General features: G+C 42.2%; 1 protein-coding gene across 1 annotated transcript in view; it reads right to left on the bottom strand.

Annotated features, from left to right (window-relative positions):
* Window positions 1–2,890: 2,890 nt before the first annotated feature.
* The window catches only part of shroom3 (shroom family member 3), an 86,903-nt gene continuing 68,550 nt past the window's right edge, over window positions 2,891–21,243 (bottom strand). Inside the window, 18 exon segments of the mRNA XM_034191737.1 lie at window positions 2,891–3,619; window positions 3,694–3,815; window positions 3,892–4,057; window positions 4,819–4,900; window positions 6,285–6,421; window positions 6,495–6,726; window positions 6,866–7,574; window positions 8,291–8,379; window positions 9,413–9,492; window positions 10,012–10,324; window positions 11,484–11,652; window positions 11,727–11,960; window positions 14,008–14,477; window positions 14,695–14,841; window positions 14,933–15,072; window positions 17,079–17,445; window positions 18,160–18,562; window positions 19,462–19,511. Of these exon segments, the coding sequence (XP_034047628.1) occupies window positions 3,227–3,619; window positions 3,694–3,815; window positions 3,892–4,057; window positions 4,819–4,900; window positions 6,285–6,421; window positions 6,495–6,726; window positions 6,866–7,574; window positions 8,291–8,379; window positions 9,413–9,492; window positions 10,012–10,324; window positions 11,484–11,652; window positions 11,727–11,960; window positions 14,008–14,477; window positions 14,695–14,841; window positions 14,933–15,072; window positions 17,079–17,445; window positions 18,160–18,562; window positions 19,462–19,511 (4,303 nt within the window). The 3' untranslated portion in view covers window positions 2,891–3,226.

Below are 21,243 nucleotides of genomic sequence, written 5' to 3'. Positions count from 1 at the left end.
GAATTCATGTGATGTACCTGTAGATTTCATGTTTTGGGATACATCTTCAATACTTGTAGATTTCACATTTTGAGATACATCTTTCATATCTGTAGAATTCATGGTTTGGGACAAGTGTCGCATAGGTGTAGAATTCATGTTTTGGGATATATCTTCCATACCTGTATATTTCATCTTTTGGGATACATTTTCCCTACTTGTAGAATTCATGTTTTGGGATACATCTTCCATACTTGTAGATTTCACATTTTGGGATACATCTTCCATACCTGTAGAATTCATCTTTTTGGATATGTCGCTTGTACTTGTACAATTCATGTGGGAATGGGATACATGTTCCATACCTGTGGATTTTATAGTTTGGGATACAGAATTCAGCTTGGGACTCAGACGAGGGCAGTCGTATCTCCTCCACTCTCCCTATCTCTGCTCTCTGCTTTAACCTTCAAGTCCCTACTTCACCAGACTGCGAATTCCTCAAATTAGATTGGATACTGGTTCTATTGGACTACTATTGGATTAACCATGGAATTGATCAGCTGGTCTCTGAATGCTATTGACACCATCTTTTCTACAAGAAGGTCAGGACCGGGGGAATCCTACCTGCCCAGATGGAATGTATCTTGCGGACTATGTGCTTGACTCCTGGGAGTCATGGCGTGTTCCATGCTTTGTGCCTTTCTCTGTTGAGGACGTCGATGATTTATTCATATTTGGTCTTATGGTAGCAGGGCTGGTACTTTTTGGCTTATGTGCTGCCCTGATCTACCGGAAAATTGGCAAGATGGTGGCATCAAGAACCACAGCCCCTCGCTTGTCCGTCATGATTAACGAGGTGGGCAAGGTAGTGCATTCTCAGACTTAGATGACTCTTGAACTCAGACGCAAATTGGATGACATCTTGGAGCAGATGTGTGCCTTGCAGATGAAGATTTCAGAGGTCGGGGAATATTCTTAATTCAATATTCTTAATTCACAATTGGGATTTGGTTGTTCAAGTGAAGCTGTAAAAAGTGTTTTTCACTGCTCAAACCACAACACGGCAGGCTTATCAGCCTGAAGGACAAATTGCCCGACTGTTTTCCTCCAGAGGAATGTCTTCGGCCTGGTGAACATTTGGCTGTTTCTTATCTCAGCTCACAAAGACAAACTGTTTCACAGGACTGAAGCATGCTCCACTCCATCTCCCCACCCCCTCCTACCCCCCATCACACCCCCCATTCCGGCTTCTGCTCACGTCATCCCTTCCCTTCTGCGGGGCGGCGCAGTTTTAGCTGCAGCAGGTCCCTGTTCCTCCCCCCAAGCTGATAGTGGCGCAACTCAGGGTTGCTACGAGACCTTCACCCACTTGCCTCAATTCGGATAATGGACTTCTTCAAATTTAGTGCACATCAACAATGTCAAATGTGTATGTGTTGCCTTTAATTCTGATGTGTGCCATTATTACGGTAAAAAAGTAATAATTGTGGACTAATTGCTGTCTGAGGTAACTGGAGTGTAAACATAATTTCTCCACTGTGAGATCAATAAAGTATATCTCATCTCTCATCTCATCTCCTCTACCTGTGGAATAGTGTTACCACAGTTAGTGAAAATTACTTTAATTTATACAATTACTTCATTCATTTACATTCACTGCCAACAACTTGTAACTAAGACAATAACTAGTAATCTAACTTGGTTACTCTTAAGATTGATAATCAGCAAAGTACCTAATCAGACAAGTAACAAATAGTTAATTTTCTAAGAACTCAATCTTACAAATAACCAAATTAGATTACTAGTTACTTTTTTAGTTACATTCAGCAGCTGCCGACAAGTTGTCCACAGCTGCTAATGAAGTAACTGTAAAATGCAACTGTATAAAGTAACTTTTTAAATTTAACTGTGGCAACACTGCTGTGGAATTCATGTTTTGGGATAATTGTTGCACTGTTAAAGGTTTATAATTTCATGAATAACTGTATAAATGTTGTTATATTGATCAGGATGTAACAGTGGGCTGAAACTGGCAGCCCAGGGGCCGGATCAGGCTTATAAACTGGCCATTTAATACTTCATCACCTGTTGTCTGAAGTTGTGGTTTCACTTTCACTTACTGTTCGTAGTGGATTTCAAAGACTCTATGATGCTGATTGTATTGATCGGAAAATACTCAGTTTGCAGTTTGTCTGCAATAATCTGCTGTACTGAAATGGCTTTTTTTATTTTTAACGGCCAAACATCTAGAAGAACGATCATGTGGATTATTGATCTCACAGTACAATCAGGTTTTGATCACTAACTGATAAATCACAGTCACGGTGATGTCTGTAAAACCAGTGAAAACTGTGGAGACTGTGCTGAAGAAAGTTCACGTGAAGAATCAGGTTTTAGATCAGAAGCAGCTGGATTCAGACTGTAAACTTGTACCCAACCAGGAGTCTGTCACTGCTCTTGAACCGAACAGAGATCAGACACTGAAATCAGATTTCTTTCATGTGTTTATTTTTCATTCTGTATGTTTGATAGGTATCCTGTTTTTGAACCAGATTTGAGTTTTTCCTCATTCTAATAATTGTTTATTTGTGTCAACAAACAGATTGCTGCTGCATAAAATGAGATTTAATATTCTTCTGTCATCATCTCAGTCTTCAAATCTCACTTTGACTCTTCTTAACTTGAAGCATTTATTCAACTTGTTGCTGATGAAGTCGACTATGTGAAGTCGTATAAACCACAGCAGCACCCAGGGTGCAGACTTCCGCCAAAACCAGGACGACCTCTGAGGAACACCGAACGTCTTGTTCGTTTTTGCTTTTGTCATTGTGTAATTCCAAATGGAATCTTCTGTGCCCCAGAATGCTTCAGCTACTTTCTGAAAACTGGTGACACAAAGTAAGAAAACAGCTGAGAAATCAAAGCTCACATTTAATGTTTAGTTCATTGTCTCTTCTGTGAGGAAAACAAATATTTCATACATACATTATTTTAAAATAATTATGATAGAAAAAAAACACCATAGTATCTCTTATTGTGCCTCAGGTCAGAGACTGTAACATTGAAACATCATGTCTGAGTCACACGCGTGTAAAATGAAGCACGTTGAAGAGTTTTCTTGTCGTAAAGGAGACCTGGTGGAGGCCACACCCCTTTTTCCTTCATGCAGAGCAGCTTTTGCTTTGAGTGTCACTTGGATTCTCGTCTGTCCTTCAGTGGTTTCTGTAGCAGCGGCGAGTCCGTTACCTCACAGCGACGTCACAGTCGTGGAGCGTACTGAGTGGGCGTGGCCTTGGATCATCTGTGAAATTGGTGGAAATGGATGAAGGCAGTGGGCGGAGCTCATGAATGGACACAGTCTGGACCAACCGTGAGCCTCCACCAGCTCCGGTGGTAGACTCTCCAGCAGCTGCGTCAGTTGCTCCTCCCTCTGCCGTATGAGGTCATTAAGGTGTCGCTGGCGAATGAGAAGTGAGGGTTTGGTGCTGACAAAGCGGCGATAGTCACAGAGCTGTGGTTCGCTGAGGTAGCCGGACAGAATGCTGTGGACGACACGCTGTCGACGATCCATGTTCTCCTTCAGATCACAAGCATCTTCAGTTTGACAGAGAAGCTGAGCACGTTTGTGATGGAGAGAGATCTGGAAAAACAATTAGCATCACACCGTTCATTGTGAGAATAATGTTCACAGGAGCAAGGTGGGCGTGGTCTTACCCTCTCCTCAGCTGCCGCCTCCTTGTTCTGCTGGTCTCGGTCAATGGTGTTCAGACTTCGGTCGATTCTTGAGAGGCGGCCGCACAGAGACAGCAGCAAGTTGACAATCTTCTCCAGATCACCTGCAAACACACAGTCACCTGCTGGTCAGCTCAGAGCGTCGAGGTGATATTGTTCAAGAGTGTTTTTGGAACATACCAATGAAAATGTTGTATTTGTCCCGCTCGCTGGAACTGCAGTGTTCCTGAATCAGCTTGTCGACATCCGCCCCTAAGGCCTGGTGCTGGATCTGCTCCTCACTCAGGGCCTCCTTCTCCTGCCGCAGAGCTATCAAGCAGTCCTGCAGAGCCTTACACAACTCCACCTGGTGGACACGATTGGGAAATATAAGGTTGTCTACTACCATAAGCAACAGATTTGTCATGTCCCAAGGTTATAGAAATGGAGCAATATCGCCACCTGGTGGACAATTTATACAGGTACAATAGAATTTCACCAAGACTCCATATATTTTCTAAATTGTAAGATTTTTTTAAAATCCAGAAGGGAACTGCTTATGTTACAACTGCACAGATAAACAGAGGCACAAGTAGACATGAAGAACAGTATATAGGAAATATAACTATAAAGGAAGAAAACAAAATCAAAGCTACGCATCCAAATAAGACTGCTTTAAAAAACTCTTTAGCCTGAATTCTTGCACTTCATAGTGCTGATAATGTAGTACCTACAAATGACATATTGCACATTGTGATTGGACAAGTTCATGCACATATGAGTAGCTGCAGACATGTTACTGCACATTTAAGAATCATAAAAAGGAGTACTGATGACCTAGATTAATTTAAAATGAGGGAACACAACGTGATGTTACCTTACAAAAACGCTCAGCTCGCTTTTGATGTTTGGAGTTCCTGTGTTCAACTTTTTCATATTGTCTAATAAACAACTTTAAAATTCATGCAACGACACAAACTAAAGCAGCACTCAGAGTTAAAAGTATACAAACTGTTAAAATACCCCAGATCTGGTCCAGATGAGGACTAAGATTAAAATAAGAAACTCATTGTGCAACAGGCAAAACCTCTATGACAGAACAAATAATGGAAATTAAATTAGTTTTACCTTTCTGGTGTTCAGATCTTTGTTGTGCTGATCCAGATCAGTTTCTGTGTCTACCGAAGGAACACAGACGCCATCCTGGATCCTACAATGGGTTCAACGTTATTTCAAATCCTGAACTTTAAATGGTGTCAAACATTAGTTCCTCATCATCAATCATGATTATACTGAAGTTTAAGGAGCTTGCGTTTTCCTTGATATACCACCTCTGACCACCAGGTGTCAGTGTTGTCCAGCTCATCAGATGTTTGCATGTTTAGTGCAAAATGTTTTCAGATATTTTATTCACATGAACAGTCAAAGGTGCAAATCCTGCCTGACTGTTAACAACAAGAACAAAAACAAACATTTCACTGAACGACACGGAGTGTGATGACATCTGTGGAAACATCTTCTGAACATCAAGTTCACAAATCTTCAAACACATTCACTTTAAATCAGCTTCACAGATAAATTAGTGTTCAAGAACAACAAACCCTGTTTCTGAACCTTCACCATTTACATATATTTTATCTGCTGTATCGTCAGATAAATGGACTGACTGCATTTATATCATGCTTTTCCATCTGTTTCAGAACCTCAAAGCGCTTTCAAAGCACATTCACCCATTCACACACCGATGTCAAGGTGCTGCCATGCAAGGCACTCACTACACACCCCGGGAGCACCTAGGGGTTTAAGGACCTTGCCCAAGGGGTCTTTCTGATTTTCTGACTCTCTGAGCCTGACTCTCTGCACCCAAAGCAATCAAAGGGAATAATATGATTATTAACCATCAGATGACAAAGTAAAACCTCTTAAATCATTCTAAAGTCAGTTTTAAGCAGAAACAAGGTCGTTTTAAGCAGAAACAAGGCGAGGGTTTGAACCGAGGATCTTTTGGTCTGAACCCCAATGCTTAAGCAACAGACCATCACCTCCCCACAATAAAAAAGATCAGGAAACTGCAAACAGTTTTGTGAGCTCCGTAAAGATCATCAAATATCTTGGGCAGATTTAACCCCCCCCCCCCTCCCTTTTTTTCTTGTTTGTTTGTTGTTTTTTTAGCACATCTTACAGTTGTGAAAGGGGGAAAAAAAAACCTAAACACTGTTTGAAATGCACTTTCAGATTTGTGAAGCCTTTTTACTTTATATGAAGATGCAATAAAGGGGCATTTCACTATTCTTGTTTGTTTTGTATTTTTGACCACATTGGTCTGGGTCGAGATCAAAAATTCCTGTACTTTTTGGGTTGAAACATATTTCCAGACATCGCATGTATATTGCCTCCGTCTTACGGGCTGAGCCCCCCCTAAAGACCCGATCCTAGATCCACCCCTGATCTCACCTAATAAAACAGACAAATAATAAACAAAACTCTACAGTTAAACATCTCAGAGTCAGAATCCACTGACATCAGCAGAGATTATGTTCATCTGCAGTTTTTCTTACGGTTATGTCAGGTTTTGTATTGGATTTTCCATTTACCTGTCATCCAGGTTGCTGCTGCCCGTTTGTTGCCATGGTGATTTAACAGTTTTGGGAAAAATCTCCTTCATAAGATCCAGCGTTGTTTTACTTTCCCACAGGTCCAGGAGGGGTGCTAGAGAGCGATCCTGCAGCACCTGGACACAAAAACAAAATTAGAGTTAATGAATCCAAATCTTATTTAAAATACCATCAGCGATGAGGACGTACTAAGTCCTGGCTCAGCATCTGGACCCGCAGCTCCTCCAAAGTCTTCTCCCTGTGGGGCAGCGGCTGGTACTCGAGTTCGTGGCTCTCCTCGACTTTCTGGGTGAGGGGACATGAGGAACCAGAAGCGGTGACAGTGGATTGATGCGGCTCCACAGGAGAGTCACGGCTGGATGCAGGAACAGGAAGAACAGAAGTGGACGGCGATGCTGGAGGTGAATGATGGCAGGAGCTACTGCTGGGACACATGGAATCATTAAGGAAAGTAGGAGGGGCATAAAGATCAAAGGCAACAGATCAAAAAGAAAACAAAGGATAAAAGACAGTGAGAACAAAAAGCTTTTACAGTTAAAAGGAAACACTGGAAACCGAACCTGTCCACAGTCTTCTGTCCTGCTTCCTGTTTCGGACTTAAAAGAGGTGACGTGATGGGTGGAGGAGGTGATGGAGGTGAGGGGGTTTGCAGGAAGACCTCGTCTAAGTCCTCCTGCAGTAAACCCATGGAGGGTTCGAGAGCCACCTGCTGGTCAAAGAAGCTGAACACGCTCGACTCTGAAATCCTCAGTGAGGTGGACAGAGAAGGAGACCACAGGTCATTCTGTCTGTCTGTTCCGCTTGTTGAGGCTGGAGGCTGCACACATGGCGGTGGTGGCGGTGGTGACGGCGGCGGCGTTGACATTATTGTCAGCAGTGGTTCTGTGCTCTCTGGAGGTCTCCTTCTCGTCTCCAAACTGAACGCGCGGTCTCTGAACGCTTCATTCTGCATTTCTCCTGAGGTCACGGCGTCGCTCAGTTGGCTCTTCTTCCATGTTTCGCCATTACTGCTAACAGATGGACTGTCGTCGCTATGATCCACTGTGTTTGTGACTGGGATTCCTGGGAAGGTGATGGAATCCAGGTTGGCTTGGCTAAGCCTCTCCTCAGCGACCCACTCAGCGCTGCCCTCAACTTGAGGTCCGGATGAGGAAAGGGGGCAAGGCAAGCCCACGGAGGCCGCCAGTGTGGAGGTGCTGTGGGCTCGTTGGCGCTCCGTGTTCCTCTGTCGATCTCTCCTTGGTGTGCAAGTCTGGACGGAACCAGGATCTACAACAAGAACAAAGACCCCCAACAAATTTATTACACTCATTTCTGTGTGCACACATGCAAACAGGGTTCTAAATTTGTGTCTGAATGGGAGGAAGATGTTTACAAATAAGCATGTGTAATAGAGGCCAGCAGGTGGCGCTGTGCAGAAGAAGTGAAATAAGCCTCCTGTTCCTAAGGACAAAAGACACGCAAAACGCGTGTCTTCGTCTGCACAGCGCCACCTGTTCGCCTCTCTTACATCTTCTTTCTAAACTTTGTTGCATAGATCGGAAGACAGGTTTATCAACTAGACTCCAAACACACTTATTTTAGCAAGAAGAACCTATTGGATGAAGAGTCTTTAAACCAAAACCTTCAGCTATTTTTACTAAACACGGATGAAAGGATGAGCTCAAAATTAATCTAGTATTGTCACCATGTAGCTCGGTCCAAGCTTCCCCCTCAATCAATTATGTCAGAACCTTACTGAGGTTACAGAAGAAGAAAATGTCAGATGGTTTAAAAGTTGAAAAGGGTGTGTTCATTGCCGCAGAAATGGTCCATCTACTTTCAGAACCTGCTTGTCATGTAACCGAGTGAGTGGCCCCCTGCTAGCTGGCTGGTCGCCGCCATGTGAAAACATGTGGTTGAGGTTTGTGTTCTATCTGAAGTATGTCTGAGCTGTTTTAGAGAGAAGCCTGATGTCTGTGCGGATAGTGTGTTTAAGATCTGACCTGTAGAGGGCGCTGCAGGCTGCACAGTGCTTAGGTGGTTGGAGGACTGAGGAGAGACTATTCTGCGTAAAAGCTGGACATCTGCAGGTCTGAGACACAGACACAAACTGTTTGTGCAACTTTCAAAAGAAATAACATCACGGGGGAAATCATGAATTTTAAATGATGCACTATTTGCTCTTGTGCATCTGAATTTTAATTAAAAAAAATGAATGTGCAACATTTTAGACAGATCAATTACTGTAATCCACAGATTTCTAATCAGATTAACACTTTTAAAAAGGCTGTAAAATATTATATTTGAAACGAGATTCTCAAATAATGAATTTTTAAAAAATTTAATTTCTCAATTTTTTTCTCACACGTTCTCAAATTTATGAAAAATATTTTTAAAACTTTTAAATATTATTTTAGGCTAACTAATTTTGTTTTAACAACAAACGCAACAACAAAGATAACAACAACAAAAGGTAACAGCAACAAATGCAACAACAACTAAAGTAACAACAACAAAAATAGCAACGACGTAACAACAAACGTAACAACAATGAATGCAAGAACAACATAACAACTATAACAACAAACATAACAATTATAACGACAACGACTGTAACAACAAGCGCAATAAAGGAGCTCTTTCAGCCATTAGAGGATTTTAATCAGCTGAGGAAGTGTTTCTTTTGTCTCCACAAGAACAAATTTATTTATGAATAATACATTTAAAAATAACAATTAATCATGAGGATCTGATTCAAAATGTTCTGGAGTTACAGGCGTCTGTCCCTTTCTGTGAGGTTCCATGTCTAAAATTACACTGTCAGACAGAGAATTAAAACATAAAACAATGATGTGATTCCAATGAAGTGAAGCATGAAGCTCTATGAAGCCCTGTGATGTCATCAGCTGCCACTGTGTTGTCAGTGTAGACCGACTTGTGACACACAAATGTGAAACAACACAACTATCAAATTAAATTAGTTTGACTGGTTAGTACCCTAATGTGACTTGATAATTGCGTATATTTTACTTCTCCTCTCAGTTCTGCTTTCCACTTTTTTCCTCATTGACAGATGGACAAAAGAAACTGAAAACCTGACCTGTATGTGAACTGCTTAACTGTACCTGTTCTGAACCACAGAGCAGACACGTGGTTCAGCGATGAAAGTGTCAAATATTCCAACACCTTTGGCTGAGAAGAAGTCCTGAAACACAAAAACAAAAACTGCAGCTGAGATCTTTAAATGAAACCCAATCCATCTGTTTGATGCTGCTTCAAGATTCAGATCATCAAGATTCATTTACATGATAAAATGACACACAAGTAAAACCAGAAGTTTGTGCAAAATGTCAGAAAAATAAAGTCAGATCCCAGTTGATGTTTGTGGTGGAGCTGAATGAACCCCAGAATTGAATGAAACAATCCGAGTGTCATATCAAACAGCTCAAAACAATGACCCACATTAGACAGACGGAGGAGTCTGAGTACGTAGTCGATGTATCAAAGCTTTACCATTAACTCAGAGGCTCGATCTCCAAGCGCCCACTAGAGGTTTTTGTATTCATGGTCGTATTGTAATAAGGAATCAGCAGGCCATAAATTCAAGATAATTTCAGAATCATCGATTTTGTTCCTGGTGACTACTATTTAGTTTTTCAGAAAAACCACATGGGCCTCCTTTGGACTGGGACTCTGTGACATCCTTTTGGGACGAACGTGGTACCTGGTCCAGTCTCTCCACAGAAGGTGATGAGCGAGAGCGGAAGTGTTGAGGTGTCAACTGTCTGTCCTCCGATCGCTCAAGGAGATCCTCAGTGGACGCAGATTTCCCAGAACTATGACCTGATCCGGCCCTCTGCAGAGCCCTGTTGAGCTGTTGAGACAGTCTGCAATCCCCTCTGAACTGGGCAAGCTGGGGTCCGGATTCTAGGTCTGTCCTTAATGCTTGACCTGGTCCTGGTTTTGCGGTGAGGTCCTGGAGGAGGTGGGGACTGCAGATGTGAGGCTGGAGGTCAGGATGGAATCCAGGAGGAGCACTAGGAGGAGAAACCAGAAGAAAAAAACTAGATGGGAACTCGCTGCAACCAGGGTTGCCAGATTTTACAAAGACAAACAAGCAAGCCAGCCTATGAAAACAAGCCCAAGCTCGGTGAATACGAACTGAATACAAACTGGAATATCAGCAGTGCTTCCCTGCTGACTGCAGTACACTGATGTTTGCACAGTGTTTGAATTGACTGAGCAGGCTGATGTCTGAACATGCTGAGCATTCATCAGAGATCTACACACAGACACTGTGAGTGCTGTGTGGAGCAGAAACACAGTGCACGAAGCAGTTACAGATTAAGTGATTAATGCACAGAGCACTTATTGATTAAGTGATTAATGCACGGAGCACTTATAGATTCAGTGATTAATGCACAGAGCACTTATAGATTAAGCGATTAATGCACAGAGCACTTATAGATTAAGCGATTAATGCACGGAGCACTTATAGATTCAGTGATTAATGCACAGAGCACTTATTGATTAAGTGATTAATGCACGGAGCACTTATAGATTAAGTGATTAATGGACAGAGCAGTTATAGATTAACTGATCAATGCACAGAGCAGTTACAGATTAAGTGATTAATGCATGGAGCAGTTATAAAGTTTTCTTTATCTATAACTAGATAAAGTTTTCTTTTTACTTTTTTATGCTTTTAATCTTTTAATTACGCGCTTTGATCTTTTGGTTTAATTTGTTTTATTTTAGTTGTTTACTGTGAAGCACTATGAGGTGACGCTGTCGTGATTTGGGGCTCGATAAATTCAATAAATTGAAATGAATTGATTAATGCACAGAGCAGTTATTAATTAAGTGATTAATGCATGGAACAACTATTGATTAAGTGGTTAATGCACAGAGCAGTTATTGATTAAGTGGTTAATGCACAGTGCAGTTATTGATTAAGTGATTAATGCATGGAGCACTTATAGATTCAGTGATTAATGCAGAGAACAGCTATTGATTAAGTGGTTAATGCACAGAGCAGTTATTGATTTAGTAAATAAATAAAATTTTTTGGGCATTCCAGAAGTTGCTGACCTGACCTTTGTCTTGATAAAAGACTCAAATAATTAAGTCCTTATCAACATTTTAATTGATTATCTGTCCATGGATAAAGCTATGAATGGGTTGATCGTTTCGTACCTCACTCCTGGGCGTGCCGGCGACGTCACCCTGTCTGGGTAGGAACTCTGCAGGCTGGTTCCAGGAGGCAGTGTGGAGCAGAGACGCCTCTCTGTGGGAGAGCATCTCCAATCTGGGCCCGAGTCCTGGAGTGAGAGCAGGCTGGTGGTAGAGGAGAGGCTGATGGTGTCTAAGTGAGAGAAGGAAAAAGAATTAATCAAAGAACTCTCCAGGATTCCATTGTTTTCTTCATCTTCAGCCCACCTGTATGGTTGTTGGTGTTGTTGTCAGGTTGTAGAAACATGCTGGGAACCTTCTGAATACTCCTCTGTCCTCCGTCTTCTCTACTCATCCCTCGTTTCCTCTCCACATATTCAGCCAGGGCGTCCTGCTGAAGCTGGCGTAGATCCATCCGTGATATGGCGTTCTGTGAAGCCCCGCCTACAGGGCGCCTGGCTGCCAGCTCAAACATTTTACGCCGATCGGCCACACTGGTCTCTGACGGATGAAAAAGCGGATTGTATTCCAATTACATATTTTCTGCGAATCTGATTAGTTAATCATGTGAGATTTCAGACCATAAAATATCACGTGGAGAGTGGCAAAATATTAAGACTTTCACATTTGATGCGTTACTCTGCCCCCTGACTGCGTTGCTGTGCAGGTGTCAACAATGGCGCTGTCAACTGAGAGTGACAGAAACTAGTGCAGCAACGACGATCCCGAAATGCTTGGCTTTAACGGATTTAACTGGACTGATTGATGGATTTACCTCAATGCAGCTGACGAGATGGAGAAATCTGTGGGTCTTAGAATTTCCAGTTTGGCATGAAGAAGTTTTGACGAGCCGACCACACCTTTTCACAACGATTCGCTGACCGAATTATTTATAGAAAAATAAACCGTGCAAATGATGTAATTGGATGAGAATGGGAATAACCATGTTGTGTCTGATGATTTGCAGATGTTCATGCGGAATTTTACGGTCACAAATTGAGTTTTACCGGCGACGCGTTAGTGGAGCCGGTAAAAGTCAGTTTGCAGTTTGTTTAGGAATTGTTTTTGGTTCTGTTTCTTCTCCTCATTACTGCGACACTAATGCTGCGTTCACAACGGGCGCAATCAGACGCCACAAATCCGCGGGGGTCGCGTGGCGACGGACGCGCCACCATTACCCGGTGTGTCGCTCTGCTTTTGCTGCGAAAATTCGCCCCGGTGTGTCATCAAATAGGAGGAGCTCCGGTTGTCAGTCAAGTTAACATGACGGACCTTGATCACACGGAGCGAGTTGTTGTGGAAAGCTCCCAATTCGGGGAGTATCATTATTTGCTGTAGGAGCTGCATCTGGATGATGGCCCCTTTCAGCCGCCTCTGCGGGACCCAGTTTGAGGACCTCCTGTCCCGTTCACGCACGCACATGTAAACAATAAAAAAAAAAGAAAAAAGAAACTCTGCTCCCCCTGCTGTGGGGCTGCAGCTCGCTCTTCCCCAAAAAACTCTGTCATAATTGTGTTTAGAAGCCAGTCACCATTTGTTTTATTATACATCTGTGTAGTTAAGTAAAATAATCTCCACGGACGATTCGCTAGCACGCGCACGTAAAAGGAAAAAGAAACTCTGCCCCCCCTGCTGTGGGGCTGCAGCTCACTCTTCCCACAAAAACTCTGTCATAATTGTGTTTAGAAACCAGTCACCATTTGTTTTATTATACATCCGTGTAGTTAATTAATAAAATAATCTCCACAGACAATTCGCTCGTGCGTGCACGTAAAAAAAAAAAAAAAAAAAAAAAAAAAAAAAAAAAAAAAAAAAAAAAAAGAAACTCCGCTCCCCCTGCTGTGGGGCTGCTGCTCACTCCAAAAACTCTGTCATAATTGTGTTTAGAAAGCAGTCACCATTTGTTTTATTATACATCTATGTAGTTAATTCGCTCACGCATGCACGTAAAAAAAAAAAAAAAAGAAACTCCGCTCCCCCTGCTGTGGGGCTGCTGCTCGCTCCAAAAACTCTGTCATAATTGCGAAATAAAGGACAAAAGAGACATAAGTCCTGCTCTCAGGCTGCTACCAGAGACAGGACATATTCACATCTTCAGTCAAACTCCAGACATCTCCACGTCACTACATATTCAGTTCCTGATTGGTCATCGTGGCGCGACAAGACGAAAAACTTCAGATTTTTCAACTTGGGGAGGAGGGCAACGCAACGTGACGCAACGCAATATCGCGCCACAAACACGCCAATTGCTCAAAATCACTTCACTCGCGTCGCTTCATTCGCATCCGTCGCACTGCGTGACTTGGCGCCAAAACGCGTCGTCCCATAGGGATTACATGGCAACCTGTCACTGCTGTCGCTTGCGTCGCGCCCGGTGTGAACGCGGCATTAGAGGATTAATCAGCATCAGCATCCAGACACTGATGCATGCCTCAGCCCCTAAACCGTTTTCCAAACACATAATTACCCGATAAAAACATTTGCTCTGTTTCTGGGTGATACTTTACACATTAAGGTCAACTGATGTTAAAAAAAGCTTTAAATGTACCTCCTCCACGCCTGAAGAGGGCAGTGTTCTCTACATTGGACACCCCAACTTCATTAATTTTTTCTGGCTCAGAGTAAGAGCGCTTCTTCTGGTCCATGGTCAAACGCTTGCGGCCACAGATCCGCACTGTTGCAGGGGGTCTGACTGGAGGAACACTGGGGAGGGCTGGTGGACTCGGGCCGCGAACATCTGGGCTGACTACGTGACGCTCCTTTGGGGTATGAGGAGACATGACTGGCAGCAGTGGTGTAATGACTACGGCCTGAGGTTTTGGCATAGTTTTAGGACCTTTCTTCTCTGGGGCAGGCTGCTTGGAGGACACAGATGGAGGTGGGTGGGTGCTGGTGGAGGAGTATGAGGAGACGATGTGAGGAGGCGTGGGGCTGATGGAGCAGCTGAGGTCTCTCCGTCTGAAGGAGGTGGAGCCAAGGACCTTAGACTGAGCGTCTTTTAGGGAGTCTCTGTACGACCTGATTAAGAACAGGAGTGTCACAGTGTCGATTACCATCAGAAATGGCAAAACATATCTTTGTATTTCAATAAGATTCAGAATGAGACACACAGGAGACGACTCATGGACATTGCCATGACTAAACATGGTGTTCACCTCCATCAACGACTCTGTGGCTTCAGAGTCTCCAACATGTTGAAAGAATGTGATCTGGTCTGATCAGGACCAGGTCTGACCTGTTGAATGAGGTTTCCTGGTTGGAACCCAGAAGTTCCAGGATGTCTGTTCTTGAGGGGTAGCTCTGCCCGTCTCCCTCCTTGGACCTGTCCAGCTGGAAAGTGCTCCGGCTCCTCTGAAGGGCTGAACTGGGATCAGCTGGACTCCTGTGAGAATAATGAGGTGCAGAGCTACAGATTAGCTCAGACTTTGGGTCAGAGGACATCCCCTGTTGTGGTTATGGTCTAAGCCTCCTACCTGGATTGCGCGGAGTCATTACTATTTCCTCTGTAGCTCATTGTCCGCTGGGCTTTGATCACACTATTGCTTCTCTCCAGCATGTTTCTGAGGTCCTCTGCACCACAGGGAGCACCTCGGCCATTCCCGTTTATCTGGTTCTAGGATGAGAAACCATAAAAAGTGATAACAGAATGTCACAGCAGGCAGGCCTAGAGTGTACCATTGCAAATTAGCACTTTAATTAGCATAACTGTAAATTGTTTGTGCCACAATAACACACTGTGAATATAAAGCTTCAAACATAGAAGATTCTCAACCAATATCTGAGAGAGAGAAAACGTTTATCCTTATTAATATGCAAATACAGTGCATCCGGAAAGTATTCACAGCGCTTCACTTTTTCCACATTTTGTTATGTTACAGTCTTATTCCAAAATGGAGTAAATAAATTTTTTTTTTCATCAAAATTCTACTCAGAACACCCCATAATGACAACATGAAAAAGCTTTTTGTTTTTTTTTTATTTTTGCTAATTTATGAAAAAATGATTACAAGTATTCACAGCCTTTGCTCAATACTTTGTTGTTGCACTTCTGGCAGCAATTACAGCCTCAAGTCTTCTTGAATATGTCATCACAGGTTTTACGCACCTATCTTTGCTCAGTTTTGCTCATTCCTCTTTGCAGCACCTCTCAAGCTCCATCAGGTTGGATGGGAAGCGTCAGTGCACAGCCATTTTCAGATCTCTCCAGAGATGATCAGTCAGATTCAAGTCTGGACTCTAGCTGGGCCACTCAAGGACATTCAAAGAGTTGTCCTGAAGCCACTCCATTGATATCTTGGCTGTGTGTTTAAGCCCATTGTCCTGCAGAAAGATGAACCATTGCCTCAGTCTGAGGTCAAGAGCACTCAGGAACAGGTTTCATCCAGGATGTCTCTGTAGATTGCTGCATTCATGTTTCCATCTTGACTAGTCTCCCAGTTCCTGCTGCTCAAAAACATCCCCACAGCATGATGCTGCCACCACCATGCTTCACTGTATAGATGGTGCCTGGATTCCTCCAAACATGACACCTAGCATTCACACTAAAGAGTTCAATCTTTGTCTCATCAGACCAGAGGATTTTGTTTCTCATGGTGTGAGAGTTCTTCAGGTGCCTTTTGGCAAAGTCCAGGCAGCCTACCATGTGCCTTTTCTAAGGAGTGTCTTCCGTCTGGCACTCTACCATACAGGCCTGATTGGTGGACTCCTGCAGAGATGGTTGTCCTTCTGGAAGGTTCTCCTGTCTCTACAGATGAATACTGGAGCTCTGACAGTGACCATCAGGTTCTTGGTCACCTCCCTGACTAAGGTCCTTTTCCCCTGATTGCTCAATTTAGACAGGTGGTCAACTCTAGGAAGAGTCCTGGTGGATCTGAATTTCTTCCATTTATAGATGATGGAGGCCACTGTGCTCACTGGGACCTTTAAAGCAGTAGAAATGTTTCTGTACTCTTCCCCAGATTTGTATCTCAAGACAATCCTGTCTCAGAGGGCTACAGACAATTCCTTTGACTTCATGCTTGGTTTGTGCTCTGACATGCACTGTCAGCTGTGAGACTTTATATGTAGACAGGTCTGTGCCTTTCCAAATCATGTTCAATAAACTGAAGTTACCCCAGGTAGACTCCAATTACAATGTGGAAACATCTCAAAGATGATCAGTGGAAACAGGATGCACCTGAGCTCAATTTTGACCTTGGCAAAGGCTGTGAATACTTATGTACATGAGAATGAATTTCATCTATTTTGGAATAAAGCTGCAACATAACAAAATGTTTAAACAGTGAAATGTTGTGAATACTTTCTGGATGCACTGTACATACACCAAACAACCTTAAAATCTAATCAGCTCATTGGCTCCCCAGTGGGTACCTATGGTGTAAGAACCAAGTGCCTGGGACATATCATTAATGACTTATCACGCTCACAGGCACAAACAGGACAACATTATGTTACGGCATGATGGTGACATATGACAATGATGAAAGTTTAACGCGCTCTAAAAACCCGGCTCACCACCTGTGGCGCCATAACTTTAAATCACAAACGCAAACAAACAGAACTGATGGGTTTTACTTAAGAGGGTGACGACTTTGTTGTCTTCTTCTGTGGCTGATTTACCCGCTGATGGCTGGACCTGCTGCTCATGCGGCTGCTGCTTTGAGTGCGGTGCTTTCCAGAACTTTCCCGCTGCTCAAAGCGACTGATTTTCTCCAGGACAGACAGGCTGCGGGTTGGACCCTGGCTGGATTCACTGGAGATACAGTCGTCGTGATTACTGCTGGTGGTAGCAGCGTTGTCTGGGCCGACATGGTGCTGAACCCCAGTCAGGGAACTTTCCAAACGGCTCAGTGGGTGTTCTTCTTCCCTGTCCATGTACTGGACCTGCAGAGCTGCTGAGTCGCTGTGGTGGCGAGAAGAGGTTTGGGTGGGCAGAGCCTGAGGCTGAACAGGTGAGCGAGAAGGTAGCACCTGACACTGAGCGATCCTGAAAGACACAACAGAATCTGGATGACTGAAAGGCTCGCTGACTGAAACAGATGGCATCAGAATCAGAATCGCCTTTATTGTCATTGTAATTTGCATTACAACGACATTTGAGTGCAACTCCAAAAAGGTGTTTTCCGTGATGCGAGTAATTTTTAGCCAAATAAAAGATAGTGAAATTTAACGGTAAATTATTCAGAGTATATGTACAACTAATATAAACATAAGGTAAAATAAATAAAATGTGGACCAAGTAAAATGTAAAACGAGAATTATATACAACAAACAAACAAAAAACCCTGACAAATGTGTTAATTATTTAATTGTTTAAACTCTAAAACCAACTGACTGAAAAGGTGTTGATGAAGGAGGTGACCGTCTGCGGAATCCTTTTTTGTGTGTGTAGTTAGATTTTTGCCATAAAACAACAAAAACATTAAAAAGCACAAATGCGGTAACTTATTTGTGATTCACTGCCAAATCAAATCCACTTTAAACTGTTTCTGAGGATCTCAGAGAAAAAAAATGAATCATTCTGATTTGTGACCAATCAATTCATAAATATCTGAGTATTTCCTTCTGATAGTGAGTTGAAGAACAGCTTCCTCCTAGAGGAACAATGCTATCTGGTCACATCCTAGAGTCTTGGTCCAGGACAGCACCGCTACCCCTCTGTGTCCAGTATTTGAGTTCTGATCGAGGACAGCACCGTTACCTGTCTCCGTCCAGTACTCGAGTCCTGAGTTGTGCAGAACCAGAAATAGAAGACAAGGAAGATGACATTTTATTTTGTTGTCCGTTCTTCACAGCTGACATCCTTCCATCCTGTAAACCTTCCATCATCCCTCCATCAACCTGCTGATGACCGTTCTTGGTGGCCCGTGCAGGGCACTCGCCCTCGGACCCTGTGCTGGACCTGGGCATTTGGGGGTAGTAGGGTTCGGGTTGGTAAGTGCATGTGGTGGGAATGAGGCATTCGGATTGGGGGGTGGGGCCTGCGGCAGGTGATGTCAGAGGCGGGAAGCCTCCACCCTGTCGTGGCTTTGTGGTGGGGCTGCTCTCCGGGCTCTTCTCGACCACTGTGTGGAGCTGACCCTCAGTACCGTACGAGCCTTTAGCTGCAACCACAGCAATGACATCAGAAAGTTAGAATAAAAAAAACTGAAAACTTTCAAATTCTGAGATCATCCTGTGTCTAAACATTAAACATTTCTTCTATATTTTATAGGGTGATGGCTAAACCCCATCCACCAGTCTATGTAAACTGATATAAAGTAGTCAGCTGAGTGATATTATAACCTAGCCAAGGTGGTTGTGTCAACTGGACTAGGCTAACTAGCTAGCTTGGATGCTTGCTAAACAAACAATTACTTGAAATCATTGTAGTTGAACAATACAGGCAGATTTAAACCGGCTGGCTATTTTTTTTTAAATTTTATTTAACCTTTATTTCACAAGGTTAGTCCCATTGAGCTTGAGATCTCTTTTGCAAGGGAGACCTGGGCAGTTAAAGTTTGCAATCCACCTAACCTGCTTGTCTTAAAATGTGGGAGGAAACCCACGCAAACACGAGAAAAACATGCAAACTCAACACAGAAAGGCCCCAGGTGGGAATCGATCCCATGACATTCTTGCTGTGAGGCAACAATGGTAACCACTATCAACAACATTTTGGTGACTGTTTACATTCTGTAGGTCAAGTCTACAGTAGAAGACCTGTAACTGACATTCCATTCAAATTTCCATATCAAAAATCCATAAATCTGTGACTTTAACATTTGGTCACCAAGCATTCATTTTATCGTCTACCTTACGGCAGAAACCAGCTAGATCTAAAATTGCTGTGGAATGTTAAGAACCAGCAGAACCAATCACATTTTAAAACTAAAAAAATAAGTTTATCAAGAATAATCTACACCTAAATATTTCAGCAAAGTTCAAATATGAAAAAAAACAACCCCAAAGCAAAACCAAATCCAAAAGTCCAAAAAACCAAAACACGATAATTGAAACATACCTGAAGACACACAGCCACTGGAGTGATGCCAAGAACCTTTTTGCAGTGACCTGAGTCAAACACATGAGGACATTATATTTGTGATGAATGTGTAATAAATGTATAATAAATGTGTTATAAATATGCAATAAATGAGTGACAGGTGATAAATGTATAATAAATCTGATAAATGTATACTTGTGTAATAAATGTACAATAAATGTGTGATAACGTATAATAAATCTGTAATAAATGTATCATAAGACTGATAAACGTGTAATAAATGTATGGACTACATTGTTCAGTGTCGTCATAATTGCATTTATCAAAGAAATTCAGTGAGATAGAAAAGAAAGACCTGTTATTAGTCCATATTTATTTTATTTATTCGATCAAGTCCTTTGCATGAAGCTCATTTTTTTTAAGACCAGACCCTTAGCCTAATGAGGCAATGTCAGAGCGAAGTGTCCATCCGTCTGTCCACAATTCACGTAAAATGTTTCTTCTCCTTCAGTTCTTGATGGATTTTCATTCTGGTGGTTTGTTTGATTCATTTGAACACTGTTCACAATTCTTAATTGTAGAATTTGAAATTATTAAAGTTAATGGAAAATACAGACTTGTAGTGCTGAAAACTACAATACACCCAAAATGCTTCTTCTCCTTTAGTTTCTGCTAGATATAAATTGTTACAGTTTTCTTTGATACATCTAAGCAATGTTCACAATTCTTCCTCATAGAATTTTGAAATTTTGGAGAAAAAAAAAAGTCCCCCAAAATAGGCCATGTTCCTGACTTGCATCAAGAAAAAAATCCACCAAAACAAGACACGATTCATGAAAATTTACACATTGGTGTCAACGTTTCACTTCCTGGTGTTTCAAGATCCATTCAAATGTATAATTACAAAAACGCAGAAAAGAAAATTTAGAGTAATGGGAAATAATTTTATTTAAATTATGGCATAATTTTCTTCAACTGCTTATTGTGGGGAAATAGTTCGTAGAATAAACCCAGATGAGTTCTGCACCATTGACTCTGGTTCTTAAGTTAATATAGTGTTGCTGACTGAGCACTGTAATTAATAAGAGGAGTACAGGGTATATGAGGAGAAGGATGCTGAGGACTGAGTCTGGCAGAATTAAACATGAAAATATCACACAGTCTCTGTGTGATAACAGCCTTAGAATACGAGTACTTGGAACTGCTCCAGTATTTTAAGGCTAGTTTGTATTACAGGTTCTAAGCAAAAGTATTGTTCAGCTTATGAAGGAAGCATGAAATTTGGCACACGTACTACAGGGTATATAGAAAATAATTTAGGGGTGGACATCAGTGAAATTAATCTTCTGAGGGGGTGTGGCAACATTTGTTTAAACGTGGCCTCCAGAGTTCTAAAAACAGCTTTTTTTTTTAATAGCTCTGTCTGCTTTTTTGAATAGTTCTGTTTGTTTGTTTTTTTAATGACTGATGGTGAAATTCTTTTAAAGAACTCACAAAGCAATGTGTTGCAGTCTATTAGAAGTCCATTTTCAACATATTTAATCCCTGCCTTTGACTTTCACGTTGCAAAGACTAACTTTTTACTTGAAGAAATTACAGCAATTGTAATAATCGAAGTTTTACTGTTCATTTTTGTATGTTGTTGAAAGAGTAACACTGTATGCATAAAACATAATATTGCATTGTCTTAAATTTCAGAGGCAGTGGTCAGAACCAGTGAAGAATACAACCCCTGGCAATAATTATGGAATCACCGGCCTCAGAGGATGTTCATTCAGTTGTTTAATTTTGTAGAAAAAA

Source organism: Thalassophryne amazonica, chromosome 17 (assembly GCF_902500255.1).
Source record: "Thalassophryne amazonica chromosome 17, fThaAma1.1, whole genome shotgun sequence".
In the NCBI taxonomy this organism is placed as follows: domain Eukaryota; kingdom Metazoa; phylum Chordata; class Actinopteri; order Batrachoidiformes; family Batrachoididae; genus Thalassophryne; species Thalassophryne amazonica.
The sequence above is the reverse complement of the archived record's forward strand: the minus strand, read 5'-3'. Positions and strand labels throughout refer to the sequence as shown.